Source organism: Eucalyptus grandis, chromosome 6, assembly GCF_016545825.1.
Source record: "Eucalyptus grandis isolate ANBG69807.140 chromosome 6, ASM1654582v1, whole genome shotgun sequence".
NCBI lineage: Eukaryota > Viridiplantae > Streptophyta > Magnoliopsida > Myrtales > Myrtaceae > Eucalyptus > Eucalyptus grandis.
In genome coordinates, this window is record NC_052617.1 from 9343063 (window position 1) to 9357973 (window position 14911).

General features: G+C 41.4%; 1 protein-coding gene and 1 non-coding gene across 2 annotated transcripts; one reads left to right on the forward strand and one right to left on the reverse strand.

The window, feature by feature from the left end:
- The first annotated feature begins 2764 nt into the window (after positions 1-2764).
- Positions 2765-4545, forward strand: LOC104434001 (cytochrome P450 94C1). The gene has a single exon (XM_010046940.3). The coding sequence runs from the start codon at positions 2841-2843 to the stop codon at positions 4374-4376; it is 1536 nt and encodes a 511-aa protein (XP_010045242.2). The 5' UTR covers positions 2765-2840; the 3' UTR covers positions 4377-4545.
- Positions 4546-10235: 5690 nt separating this feature from the next.
- LOC104435726 lies at positions 10236-13076 on the reverse strand. The gene is made up of 4 exons (XR_005551739.1): positions 12786-13076; positions 12580-12697; positions 10387-11162; positions 10236-10306 (listed from the first exon to the last, which is right to left on the reverse strand). It is a non-coding gene; the product is annotated as an uncharacterized LOC104435726 (transcript).
- Positions 13077-14911: the final 1835 nt, after the last annotated feature.

The following is a 14911-nucleotide window of genomic DNA, read 5'->3' on the forward strand; positions in this document are numbered from 1 at the left end:
GGCTTCGTTCGTTTCGCGGAAAATAATTTTCGGGAAAAACGTTTTTGATTTTTCCGGCATTCGTTTCACGAAAAATGAATTCATTGGGGAAAATATTTTCCATCAAAGGAAAAAAAATCTTTTAAAATAGAGGAAAATGTTTTCCACTTTCCACTATTTTACTTACTTGATCTCTTTTATCTCACATTTTTACAAATTCTCACTTCTCCCTCCCCTTTCTTATTCTTCTTTTCTTTTTTTATTAGAATTATTTTTTAATTTTATTTTTCTTTTTTAATTCGAATTATTTTTAATTATTATTTTTCTTTGTTTCCCAATTTCTTCTTTCTTGGCTAGTCGTCGAACCATGTGAACCTCAAGCTCGTCGATTTCAAATTCACGCTTGTTGATTTGGCGAGCCTCGAGCTTGACGCTCACGCTCGCCAATCTGGTGAGCAGAAAATATTGTGCTTACGGAAATTTTTTTCTGAAACATCTTCAGATTTTAGCTGAACACAGAAAATATTGTTATTTTGACTTTTGGGAAAATATTTTTCGGAAATGGCTCATTTTTCGCGAAAACGAACGATAAGAACGATATATAAAACCAGCTTATCTCTACTGTCTCGGCAGCGCCGCAATGTTGCAACCACCGGCGCACATTGGAGCGGACATTAGGAAGAGAAAAGAAAAGAAGATATTACGAGCAGCACGATGGCTTAAATTCATCCCTTCATCCGCCCATGCGCTGCTTAAATTCTTTGCACCCGTTGTACGCACCCTTCTGTAATAACTCCATGCCTGTCTAGTTGCTAATGCTTCGAAACATCATAACGCATCTCAAAGCAAAGGGGAAGCGGTCGATCGGATTGGATAAGACTCGCCCTCGAAATCTCCTCATCATAAATTCGAATCCCTGCGTCTCCCTTTGATTTCGAGACACTCAATCGGCCTCGTATAACTCCGGCTTTTCTCTAAACCTGCATCGGTGGCGATGCGCCGATGACATTGGGCGGTTACGGTTCGAACTGAACGTTTCAACCTCAGGCATGAAAATCCCATGGTTGCTTTTACGAGGTGCCTACTTTGATGGATCACGCCACCCTTTACATCTTGAGCTTATCAAAGCGTACCTAACATGGGTGACGAGTGAATCTCAACTTTCACCTTTTAAAGATTGAAATTTCATTCGAAGACCAAAGAGTACGAACATTAATGGTCTTGTAGGCTCTATTTGGTTCAGCATTTGGAATGCTCTTTGGGGCTCTAAAGGGGTTTGGTCAAATGCTGTAGTGTTTGGTTTAATTTTTTGAGGATTTTGGGAAAAATGCAATTGTATCTTCAAGGGCCTTCAAAGGCCTTTAGGGAAATGGAAGGGTAGAGGTCCATTGGGAAGTTGCATTTTCGTAATGCAACTTTCCGTACTGTTAATTACTGTTCATCTCTCCGGTGGAGAAGTCGATCGGAGGCCGACGACCACCTGCCAAGGGGTCGCGCGCGCCGGCAATGCGTCGGCGACTGCCGGCCAAGGGTCGCCCGACCTTGATGACCGTCGCCGGACCTCAGGCGACGCTTGGGTCGCGTGACCCAGGCAGCTGTCACTTGAATTGCGCGACCCAAGCGGCCGCCTAAGGTCGCGCGATTCAGGCAATGGCCGCCTGGGGTCGCGTGACCCCAGGCGACTGGGTTGTGACCCCAGGCAACGGTCGCCTCAGGTCACGCGACCCAAGCAGCTAGATCTGGCCATCCGGCTGCCAGATTCGGTGACCGGACTTCAAAAAAGAAAATAGAATTCTTTTTTTGTTTTTTTAATTTAATAAAAGTCATTTACATATGCAAATTTTACCAAACGATATTTACATTTCGGAAAACCCCATTCACCCAAAGGTATTTGCATTTTGACAAATACATTTCCCAAAAGCCGAACTAAACGGGCCCGTAATCTCATACAAATGCTTCTTTAACTTCTTACTATAGAGTCACTATGTACCATTTCACTAAAAAAATCGAGTTAACAAAACAATGCTTATGTGATTGTTTTTAATTTACCATGAGAATAACAACCTATTTTGGATCACAAAAAATAATTAACAAATAATTAAAAATCTATGGGATCCACTTCTTCAACAATTCATGGCTCACAATATATTGTCCGAGAAACTAATGCCTATTTATAGAAAACATTCTTATATGGCACATAGCTCGTGTATTCTTCACCTTTTCATAATCAATTTTTTGGGGGACGGTTATAATTTGAACAGTTGACCAAGTATTCACATTATTTGCAATAGTATTTATGTGGCACAAGGCTCGTGTAATCTCGTTTCACGCAACCCACATTCCATCTCCATCTATTGAATAGTAACGACTCGAAAATTCCAGCGAACATCCAAATTAACGGTGATAAATGTGGATTGTGCAAGAACCGTTCCATAGAGTGTACATTCGTGAAAGAGAAATGCACATGTGATTATCTTTAATTTATTGTGATATTACCAATTTGTTTTGGGCCATAATAAAAAAAAAATAATAACAGATAATTAGACATTATTGATGACTGGTGACCTATCCGTACTCTCACAGTGACTCAAAAACAAGATAAATGCTTATACGATGTCGATGGTACAGCATATTTTGTGCCGCAAACAAATAAATAACAAAGCCCCAACCAAAACTATGATGCTATGAAAGCCCGCATCACTTTCACCGGCGTCACGCCGGGCACTATTACAGTATTTAATGCCTCTCTGCACCAGTCGATCCTAGAGCATTGCAGTCTTTAATGCCTCCATTTTCCTTTCTCCTTCGATCTCTGTCTCTCTCTCTCCGCCTCTCTCTCTCGTTCCCAGCTGTTTCTCTCGATGGAGCGCTTGTTCTCGCTGTGGTTCGACCCGCCCGTGCACTCCGCACTCCTCTTATTCTCCGCCCTCGTCCTCGCCCTCCTCTCCCTCGCGCTCTACCTACTGAGATCGCTACAGGCGCCGCTCTGCAGCTGCGACGTCTGCGCGAGCTACCTCTCCTCCAGCTGGTCGTCCGAGTTCCCCAACCTCTGCGACTGGTACACCCACCTCCTCCGGAGCTCTCCGACCGGCACCATCCACGTCCACGTCCTGCGCAACACCATCACTGCGAACCCGGTCAACGTCGAGCACATCGTCCGGGCGCGGTTCGACAACTACCCCAAGGGCAAGCCCTTCAACGCCATCCTGGGCGACCTCCTCGGCCGGGGCATCTTCAACGCCGACGGGGAATCGTGGCGGTTCCAGCGGAAGATGGCGAGCCTCGAGCTCGGGAGCGTGTCGGTGCGCGCCTACGCGTTCGACATCGTGAGGGGCGAGATCGAGACCAGGCTCGTCCCTCTCCTGGCGTCGAGAATGGGTTGTGGCAACGTGGATTTGCAAGACGTGTTCCGGAGGTTCTCGTTCGACAGCATTTGCAAGTTCTCGTTCGGGCTCGACCCGGGCTGTCTCCAGCTCTCCCTCCCCGTCTCGAGCTTCGCTCTGGCCTTCGACCTCGCGTCGAGGCTGTCGGCGGAGCGCGCGGCGCACGTGTCGCACGGGGTCTGGAAGGCCAAGCGCCTGCTCAACGTGGGGAGCGAGCGGAGGCTGAGGGACGCGATCAAACTGGTCAACGCCCTCGCGGAGGAGGTGATTAGGCAGAGGCGGAGGCTCGGGTCGTTCGCGACCCGCAACGACCTCCTGTCCCGGTTCATGGGCACGGTGGACGACGACGTTTACCTCCGCGACATTGTGATCAGCTTCCTCCTGGCGGGCCGCGACACGGTCGCCTCGGCCCTGACCGGGTTCTTCTGGCTGCTGTCGCGGAACCCGGAGGTGGAAAGGTTGATCCGGGGGGAATCGGACCTGGTCATGGGCAGCTCGGCCGGGGATGTGCTGGCAAGCTTCGAGCAGATGCAGCACATGCACTACCTGCATGCGGCTGTTCACGAGAGCATGCGCCTGTTCCCGCCCGTGCAGTTCGATTCCAAGTTCGCGTCGGCGGACGACATGCTGCCGGATGGGACGGCTGTCGGAGGCGGGACCCGGGTCACATACCACCCATATGCCATGGGCCGGATGGAGCGGATATGGGGACCCGATTGCCTCGAGTTTCGGCCCGAGAGGTGGCTGCAGGACGGAGTGTTCCGTCCGGAGAGCCTGTACAAGTTCCCGGTGTTCCAGGCCGGCCCTCGGGCATGTTTGGGCAAGGAGATGGCGGTGGTTGAGATGAAGAGCGTGGCGCTCGCATTGGTGCGGAGGTTCGACGTCCGGGTCGTGGGCACGGACCAACAAGCCCGGTTCTCTCCCGGTCTCACTGCCACCATGAGCGGCGGCTTGCCGGTGATTGTTCAGGAGAGGGGTGCCTCAGCAGGGTCGCCGCCGTGGGTCGTTGAATAGTTGCATCAACAAAATAAAGCTGGTGGACTTGACAAAAGAAAATACAATTGGAAGTAGATTAAGAATAACATATATTAGGTTAGTCTAACCATTGTGGAACATGATTGCGAACGTGGGTATATAAATTAAGTGGGTGTCTTATCGTCATGTTAATTTATTTTCTTTTCCATTCTCATGTACACGCATTAGCAAGAGATTTCATTAAACTTGGTCTTTTAAGAATTTTCTTATTCCATTTACAATTTTTTTTTTTAAAAAGAAGGGTAAAAAAACGTGAAAATTACCGAAAAATCATAAACTCACTCTACTTTAAACAATTAGTCCTAAACCCTTCAGTTGTGCTAATTAAGTTATTAATCTTTTTACGTTTTGCAAATTGAATTCATTTAACCAATTTTAGCCAGAAATACCTCTTCCGTGGTATGGCAAGCACGTGAATAAATTTTTAGTAATATTTTAGAATATTTATTTTTTAGTTTCATATATTTTCCTTCTTTTTTTTTTTTTTTTTTTTTTTTTATATCATGGCCAACTAGGGTCAGGACTCTCTCGTCAGTGGTTGGCCCTTATCGGCCACAGTACAAAAAGAAAAAGAAAACAAGGAAAAGAGAAGAAAAAATGGAAAAATATAAAAAACACTATTAAATTCACGTTAGCGTTAGTCTCATAGGATGGTTGATATTTATGTTAGTGATTTCTGGTTAAAATTGGCCGAATAGACTCAATTTATCAAAAGTGAAAAGATTTATAACTTAATTGGTATAATCAAAAGGTTTATGACTAAATTAGTAAATGTATAGTAGGTTTATTTTATTTTTATTTTTTATTGCAATTTTCCAGAAAAGAAAACATACAGTGGATTGCTTAGAATACAAACATCAATTCTGTTTATTTCCTCGTCAGGAACCGCCAATCAAATTGCATTTCTTTGAAGCAATACCTTTCAAGTAACGAGCCCCAGAGCCCATATTCGAATCTCTTGTGATAGCAACAAGGATTTCAAAAAGCGACTTAATTTAAAAAAAAATAATAAAAAAACAGCTTGGTTTTACAAACAACAATATAAAATAAACATGCCCATGAAGCAATGCACCTGACCTAGGAATCCTCGAATGCTCCCTCGTCATCCCTCAAATTATATACATTGAAGCACGGGGGAGGGGGACCGAGCTTCTCACCAACTAAATTGATGTCTCTGTTAAATTTATTGCCACGGATAATCCGGGGGCTCAACGCACATCGATTTGATGTAACTTTGCATTATTTTATATATATGTCGGAATTGATTAATTTCAATAGTCGGGGTGAATGTTTTATATTGTGAGCGTAAGCATATTAAAGCACTAAATTACGTCTTTGTCTGACCACTCAGTTCGTCCAACCTCTAAGCATGAATGAAGACAATAACTTCTTTCCAAATTTTTATCACGGGAATTTTTGTTGTAAATTGCATGTGCGCATGGTGGAGCTCATAGTGCAATGGGTACTTTTTAGTACAAAGGGCTCGTTTATTATAACGTTTTTTTTTTTTATATTCAGAAAAAAGGAGACTTTAATGAATTAAAATCGATTTGCGGATCTAAGTAGATCAGATTTGGAATTTGGAAGTTTCATGATGAGGCTGCCCTTTTTTTAAATTTTTATTTATTTATTTGGATACGATCTATGTTGTGTTCGTAAAGAAGGCTCATGTAGTTTGTGAAGTCAGCTCCGATATGATTAGTCCGTGAAATTAAAAACTATAGAATAGCAATCCACCTTGTTAATGGTCTCACTCCCTCCTCCTCCTCCTCCTCCTCCTTTTTAAAGAAAAGACAGAATCCGAAAAATATATCATTACTCTTCAAATAAAACATGATTCAATCTTATCCACTAATAAAAAAATAAATAAACCTATCGGTGGCCTATGTAATATATAATTATCACCCGCGTTATTGGATTGGATAATTTAATTTGCTCGTCAATCTGCACATGAATCCTTTCCTAAAATTACAGAGAATTTTGACCTATTGAAAATATTTAAACATACTTCCAATTTGAGAAATGACTATGTCAATGAAATAAAGCGACGGAGTTGATTTCTAAAATAGAAAAAATAGCTGTTTGCAAGTTCATTTGATGGCTTCCAATGCCATCGCTGAGGTTTACTTTCCGATAAGCCATCGTTAATGATGTTTTGTCAATACAAAAAGGTAAAAAAAGTTATTCTACCAGCCGCCGGTGGTGGAGTCCGGATTCCACCATCGGTGGTTTAAATTAGACCATTCGATCTAAGTGATTAAGTTGTCGGCTCGATGTATTCTTCTATGGTCAATTTTCATCGATATATCTAGTGCTTTTCCTTTAATATAATCGCTCCGATAGAATATATTTTTTATTCTTCACATAGGATGAGGGATTTCCTTTTTATAATGAGCACTCTCTAGACAACTTCTCTTAATATATTAGAAAAAGATACCATTTACCATTTGGTTTGGACAAAGTCGAGTACTATTTCTTTTGTTTATATTAATATATACACTATTCTTCTTCGAGCATTCATGTACAATATGCTCTGAGTCCACCATCTTCTGACACAAACAATTAAGATGATCCTTATATAATGAAAATAATTTCTATTTCCGATAAATGAGTTTATGCGAACATTATTTGATACACAGATGTTTTTGGAGAATTTCTTTTTTGCAAATTAGAAGTTTTTTTTTTAATCTTAGAAAACCTTGGTCGTTCAAATTTCCTTGTTAATTTGTGAAATCACACGTACATACATATGATAACTCAGCGAAATTAGAGATAAAACTCTGACAATTTGAGTGATTTTTTTAAAGGTATTAAAACAAGGAATAAGATTTACATAATATTGGGAAAAAGGAATAACATCTACATATACAAAAGCAAATGTCATTGTTATTGTTGTACTGAGAATTTCAATCAACGCTAATTTGGTGGGTAATTATTCGTTTCTTTTCAGCAAAAAGAGAGAGCATTCAAATTCAATTATAAGAAATAGGAAATGGTATTTGCGGAGGTAAAGACAGAGGAAAAAATACGTTATTTTCAAAGGAAATGAAGCTAATGGGCTGTTGCAACTTTTTTTTTTTTTTTTTTGATCGTCAGGTTGTTGCAACTTAATCAATTACTTTTCTACTGGTCTTCTCATGGATTTTATCTTTATATTTTTTAAATGGTTGATAATTACTACAAATTCATATTATGCCTTTACGCATTCTACTTCTATGAGATATGATAATAAATTCTGTCGTGTTTTATAGCATGACATAATTAGGAATTTTGAAATATTTCTCTCTATTGCATTATTAAATTTTTTCGCACATATAAAGACAACATAATGAAATATTTGTGCATACTACGTACAATGAGTTTAAAAAAAATATCCTTGGATTTTCACTTTCTTAGGCAAAACCCTTAAATTTTTATTCCAAAAAGAAGAGGCTCATTCCATTAAATTTAGTGCATCTAATGTCCAAAAGTCTATTTTACTTTAATGAATTAGATTAGATACCGACAATATAATTGTTGCAAAAAATATCTCTCGAGTCAAAGGCCGTTGTAAGGCACATAATCGACTACGCTGTACATACATTAAAAACGAGATGAAGAGCTCTAATTGAACGAAAATATTGCCATCCCATCCAGCAACAGAACAAGCATTATTGCAATATCTACTAAAAGCACCACCGAAGCATAATAATCTCTCGACATGACTAATCACCTTAAGTCATCACAGATCATTCCTCATCATCAAAAATCCCTATTCCCACCACTAGAGCATGCAATACAGGACCACTAGTAGTACAAAGACTTTGCTAACTAGGGCACTAATCAGGTAATTAATTTATGGAATTTATGCAGCTTCATACACTCTTGTGTCACCGCTAATCGACAAAAGTTATTCTAGATAAAGCATGTTTAACAAGTGTCTAAAAAATACTTGTTAGCACAACTATTTTATAATAAAAAAAGGCGACCTTCACGACATAACCTGCATCATATGTAAATCATATTTCTTGGGGTAAAACTATATTAATACTGTCAGGACTGATTCTACTGAACCGAACGTCCGCGAAGGTGGAGAACATTCGAATTCATTTGGTGCATTCTTCGCTGGAACCAATACTGACTCAGCTCCGCGACATGATTCCTTCTACTTATGTCAGGTCATACAGCATTAGTCGGTCTCTAGGTCTTGAAAAGGCAAAACTATTCGCTTATCTTAACACCGTTCTCTCTGACCAGCACTAAAGCATATTTCTGCAGAAGCATCTCGTTCGCAGAGAGGATGACGAGGACGATCATCAACTTTGGAAAACACTATTTCTCCTAACTAGGGTTTTGATGCCAACCGACGTGTCAAAGGGGTTGTACGGGGAAAAACTTTCTTGGAGAAAGTTTGGTCATAGTTCTTTAATATTTATCATGCTTTTATGCCTAGGGACAGAGAATTGTCTTATCTGTCTTTGCTTGTCTCACCATGTTGTAAATGTGATTTAGTGAATACTCGTGTCGCAGATATTGGCTAGCTACTCTATGAAGAAATCTCGTGAACTCTCTTTTAGTCTACCAGTAAAAGAAGATCATTTGGTGTTTCCATCAGGTTTGGAACTCAGATCCTACATGTCGGCAATTTGTTTACACATTCACCATCGACTCCGATTTTGTTACCAATATCCCGTTGATGGATCTCGAGTCTATGATTCGGCGGGTACAAACATGAATATCATCCACATGGTTAAGTTTGCACGCGGGGATGACATCTCCATCCGTGTAGTCTACTGATAGGAAGACTAGCTGTAGAAGGCTTATGTGGCCATAGGGAATGGAGGTACACATGGACCAAACTTGATCCTACTCTTTCATTTGTAACGTGGGAGAGCAATGGGGAAAGATGAAAGGAACCTTGTACTACCGACATCTAGCAAACTCATGTTTAGCACATGCGTGGACAACGTCAGAACGTTGTCGCCAATATGTCGGGAGAGATGCTCAGTTTGCGGCTATATTTAGTCCATCGTGACATGGTGGTGGCCAACTAGCAAGATAGACTCAAGGAAGATGATGCTTTTCATGCATCGCCAAATCGACGACATGTGCCACCATCCGAAACAAGAAAAGACGAACCCTAAAAACACGTGGAGGCAAGGAACATGAGACGACATGCAAATGTTAGCATCAGTCCAACCTCAACTGGACTGTACAGGCAAATGTGGCCTCAATCGATCGCACGATGTCCTTCGCATCGTCTTATTCCATCACCCCATCGTCAGATTTTCATACTCTTCTTCGGTTCTTGAGCTTGCCATTACAGGTTCAACTTCGTGCGTATTACTGTTTATTCACGTTGATCACAAGCATCTCAAGATGACTCCTCGCCACTAGGCTGGAAATCAGCTGTTCGTCATAGATAGATTGGCTATAATGAATAGCTGGTTTGCATATCTCATGTATTCTAACTGTTCATCCATTCTCATTTATGGAAATTAATTAATCTGAAAATTGCTTTTGAGTGGGCTGGTATTAGATCAAGGAACAAGCTTGAAAATGCTTATGAAGCTGCAAAGTTAAGTGACGTCGGGATGTACTACTCTTCCTGTAGGTTATTACATAGACATCATTCGTCATTGTGATGGGCCTTTTCCGTAACAAAAAAACAAAAAAGGGCCTTGCACTTAAAACTAGAGTATATCATATCGAGGATTTGCAATAGACTGTTTTGTTCAGCCCAGTTTCTTCTTTCAAGAACTCAATCAGGACACAAGAACAGAGCTCACCGATGATAGTGCACGCAAAGACGAGACAATTATGACGTGAAAGCGGAATAATCATTTCACTTTCCTGAATCTACATTGGTCGGTGAAGTTCCGGTGAAGCTTCATTTTTGTTCTGCTTCATTGCTTCTGCTCCGACCTTTGCTGTATACATCAATAGCAAACGTATAAATTTACTCGGGCTTAATTGTTATTCCCGAGTTCAAGATAGGAGAATCTCTTACCTTTTTTGCAGACAAGCCCACGGTCATCTCCTCCGCCGGTGCAGTTGAGGCCGCTGTACTCGAGATTCTTGGTCGAGTCGCTCGGGCTCAGCTTGCCAACGACCTGGGTGACGGCACAGTCAGTCGCGAAGAGACCCGTGGAGGCGAATTCCCCCTCACAGCCCAAAACCGGCATCGCCACTCCCATCTTGACCCTGCTCACGTAGTTCTTAGCGTAAGTCTGGCCCAAAACGCCACTGACGTCAGCGTGCAGCGAATAGAATTTGAAGCTCAGGTCTAGATGTGCATAGCAATCCTCCTGTGTAATGCCATAGTTACGAATCAACGAGTCTTTCTCAGTAATCGGCACCACGATGGCTTTGATCTTGAGGTTCCCTTTCACTTCAATCTCCACGGCATTGGTGTTGCGTAACCTCATGATGGATATACCTCGGGTGACGATTCGGATTGCCACTTTGCGCCCTCGGCTTCAGGGAGATATAAGATCTGTCCATCAAAGGCTTTGGATAGGCGGTCCACAGAGTTGTCCCAAGTCGACGTCTTCTTGGCTCCAATGAAGAGCCGGCGCATGTCGAAGAGGATTCCTAGAGATTGGACCCATGTGAAGTCTCTCTTCATATCTTGGTTTCTTCTTCCAATGAAGTGAGCCTTGATGTGGATGTTGGAGTCGGAAACCAGGCAAAAGTCCTGGTCCTTTTTGCTGTGGAAGTAGAAGGTTATGCCGTCACCGCCGATGAATCTCGGGTCTTGACAGACCGTGCCTGGTCGGTCACAACCTAATCAAGTTTGGACACGATCAGCAGCGTTAAACCCTCAGTTTATCAGAGTAAAGATCTTGCACAAATTGAACAACCGGCCAAAAGAAAGTTCATTGCAATAGAATGATATAGAAAATGTGTTAGAAATTGTGATCCATTTTCAACAAAATCTAGAAACTACTCGCTTAATCGTGAAGAAAGAAGAGTCAAGAACGTGAACAATAATTAGTTAATATCCAGAGCAGCCTAGAGAACGAGTAGCAAATCTCTAGCTTGGAGGTTGTACGTGTGATGCAAGAAAAGTCAGCTATAAGAGTCCTAGGCGGTAGCTGAATAAGACAAGAACGGCTGCAAGTTGATGGCTGGAAATGAGCTATAAAGAGAAGTCCAGACTATCTAAGGCGGTGGAGACAATCGTTGCTGAACAATCATTGCTGAACTATGTAAAAGTGTGAGAAGCATGAAAATAAACTCCATATCATGCAGCTTCCGCACCACATCTCTACCAAACTATTTTGTTATGTTAGATAAAATATATTTTTCCCATAAACCTATATTGTTAGACAATATATATAATTCTTTAATGTGGAAATTCATAATAAAACAGTGATCTTTGATCTTCATGATTTTCACAAATATATGAAGACGTACCTTTGTCCATAGCATCACCCTTGATGATAATCGTTGTGAAAAATCGAAGAACTCGAACCAAATAAAGAAATCCGATTTCTCTCCCTTAACCCACTATTCTTTAATGTATTCTATCGATGGAGGAGAGAATACTGAGTTCTTTTCAGTTATTGTTGTTCATCGTAGATGGAGAGAAGATCGAACTCTATTTATACGTTCTTTCAATAGGTGCCTTCCATCAAAGCGCATTTTCAACTTTCATAAAAGTCACACCTCTTTGTTTTATTAGAGTCATAACTTCTCATAACCAATATTTATTTATTTTATAGCATTTCAACAATTATTAAACCATATTAAATCATATCATGTGGGCCACAATAATTCTTACATATATTCCTTCGTGTATCCTACCCTTGTCTATTCCTCTACAAACTATAACCTACACATAAACACAATATAACCTGCACATTAACACAAACTATCATTTATATCAAAACCATGCTTCCGCGCACATTCAAATTTTCGACAAAATGCTTATGCTATCTAATAACCTAATTATATTGAGCGCAGAAGCGCACCCTCGTATATTAAGGAAACAAACCAGACTCTCTCGATGGAAAGATTTCCCATGCTCATTGCAACATAAAAGAAGTATTATTCATCGACAAATGTGGCATGCCGTTGCCCTAGAGTATATACACATGTCATTATAAGTTGTAAAGTAAAAGGAACTTATCTATATTCGCGCGCACAGATATATCAGAGATTTGCTAGATTGATGGATTTCAACGGGCAAGAGACTTACTGCAAACGGGGCCGCAGGTGACACAATCCACTTCACACTGAGTGGGGCTACTAGCAGGGCAAGCGAACTCATCGCCATAGCAAAGAGGGTACTTCTTGTCCTTGTACCTCGCTCTCTTCTGTCATGAAACTTCTCCAGACGGAGGTGGTGGCGGTGGCGATGCATTGTTAGTGGGGGGGGGGGAGGCAAAGGCGGAGGGAGCACACCCGGCGCCGGAGAACGTGGTGGCAGAGGGGAATAATAGGGCGACTTTCGCAGGGGCGATTTCTTGGGCGGTGGTGGAGGGGCGATGCCAGAGTGGGAGAGTCCTCGGACAGACCAGGGCGCATGTCTCGCAGTTCATGGTACAAGTTTGAGGACATCCTATAAGACAACTGTAGTAGCCGTTGGCCATGCAATCCGGATTTGCACTTCACTCGCTTGGCCGAGATGGCCTCTGTTTCGACAACGAAGAGGAGGACCAAGAACATGTCTAGCCGCGCCATTAGTTTTGCCATGCCTCAAAACGGTTTGGCTTGTTGGCTATTTAGTGAGTATTGTCTCGTGCTTTGGTTTCCTTTTATAGTGACTAGGAATGTCACAAAAAGATGCATCGACATTGCTTTTTGAGGCAATTGATTTGCGGAGTACGAAGTGCTTGATTTCGTGTCAGGTCTTCATGAGCTCCTCTTCAGCATTGCAAGTCAAATGCCCTCCCCTCCCTCTCTTGTTTGACTTTTGGAAACACTAGGCTAAAGAGATCAATAAACTAGGTTTAAAAGTTGAAATCTAGAGTACTTTTATTGGACTTAAATTTCATGCGCAGCTGACGAAAAGAAGAAGAAGAAGAAGAAGAAAGCTCTTTGGGCTAGTAGGGTTCACACTGTAGAGACATCACCAGCATCTTTTCTTCATTTTTAGTTATAGCAATTATTTCATTAAGAGATGGATATTTTACTCGCAAGTCTAGGTATAAAAGATTTATCACGTCATCGATGATGGTTAAAGATCGCACGATTTGATATTTGCGAGCCTGTTTGTTGAATAGATTGAAGGCGTTAATCAGGAGAACGCCTTAGCAAATGCTTATTAATTTACTAGCTAGTTGCCATAATATTGTAATGGAAAAATAGGTGGAAGCTTGAAAGATTTGTGCATAGATGCGTTCAATACTCCACTTGGAGAAAGCTTTCAATCTCCTAGTCTCTCCCCCTTCCATCACTCCAGCCCTCATCCTTTCTTACAGCTTTTCTGGATCTACACGAAGGGAATGAGATTTGATCTTAGTACAGATTCCGCCAAGTCGTTAATTCTTTATATCCTATCAATCGTGAGTCGTTCGAAACTGAAAATATCGGCCTTTCAACGTGGAAAAAAAGAAGAGGATAGTCCATGCCGATACCATGATTACCTTGTCCAGGACTAGAACATCTTGGGGGAAGATTGGATATTTGCGCCAACGTGAAGTCGAGATCGAAAATGAAGATGAAACAATCAATCTCCGATTGAGTATAGAGAGGCGAAGTGTCGGAGTTCAAGCGAACGAAAAGTCTTGGCTTCGATTCGACTTATGGCTACGGGAAAATCCAATTCCCAGAAAGACATAAAATGGCAATGATAGGTGCGAGATGGAAATGGCATACGTATAAAAGCCGAGAACTTTTGGTGCCAAAGAGAAGAAAAAGGGTAAATAAGCGTGCAACCTGATTAAGATAGGGTTTTTAAATTGGGATGGTTCTCTTTTCTGTTACCTCCATTTCAATAGTCGCTCCCGAGAAGCACTCGTGGCGAGTCTTGAATTTGGAGGCTCTTCATTTGGATGACTAAGAGGACGACGAGGACGACCGTCATATAACGTGTAATGCGGTCTCTATATCTTTAATTTGTTCAATGTAATTTATAAACTTTAACCTAATGTACGATGTCGTCATTGAATTTCTAAATTGTTCGATGTAATTTCTGAATTTTTGGTACATATTCAATTTAGTTATTGATTATATGAACATATTTTATATTATCCTTGAATTTGAGATAATGAAATGACAACATTGAATATTTCCTGTTGTCCAAGAATTAAATTAAACATGTACTAAAATATTGCATGTTGGACCGATGTTCATGGATCATATATGTCATTATCCCCTCTAGAAAACATGAAGTGTTTGTGTACCTGACAATCTCTAGAATTGTAAGCGGTAAAAATTGCCAAAGTCGGCTAAATGTGGTTTTGTTATGGACCGTGTGGGTTTATTTTGGAGTATAGTTCCAAGGAACAACGGGACCATGCGACACAGCCGGACGAAGAAATGATGTGTTGAGCCCTCTGGAAGTCTTTGCAGGCATCTGATATGAG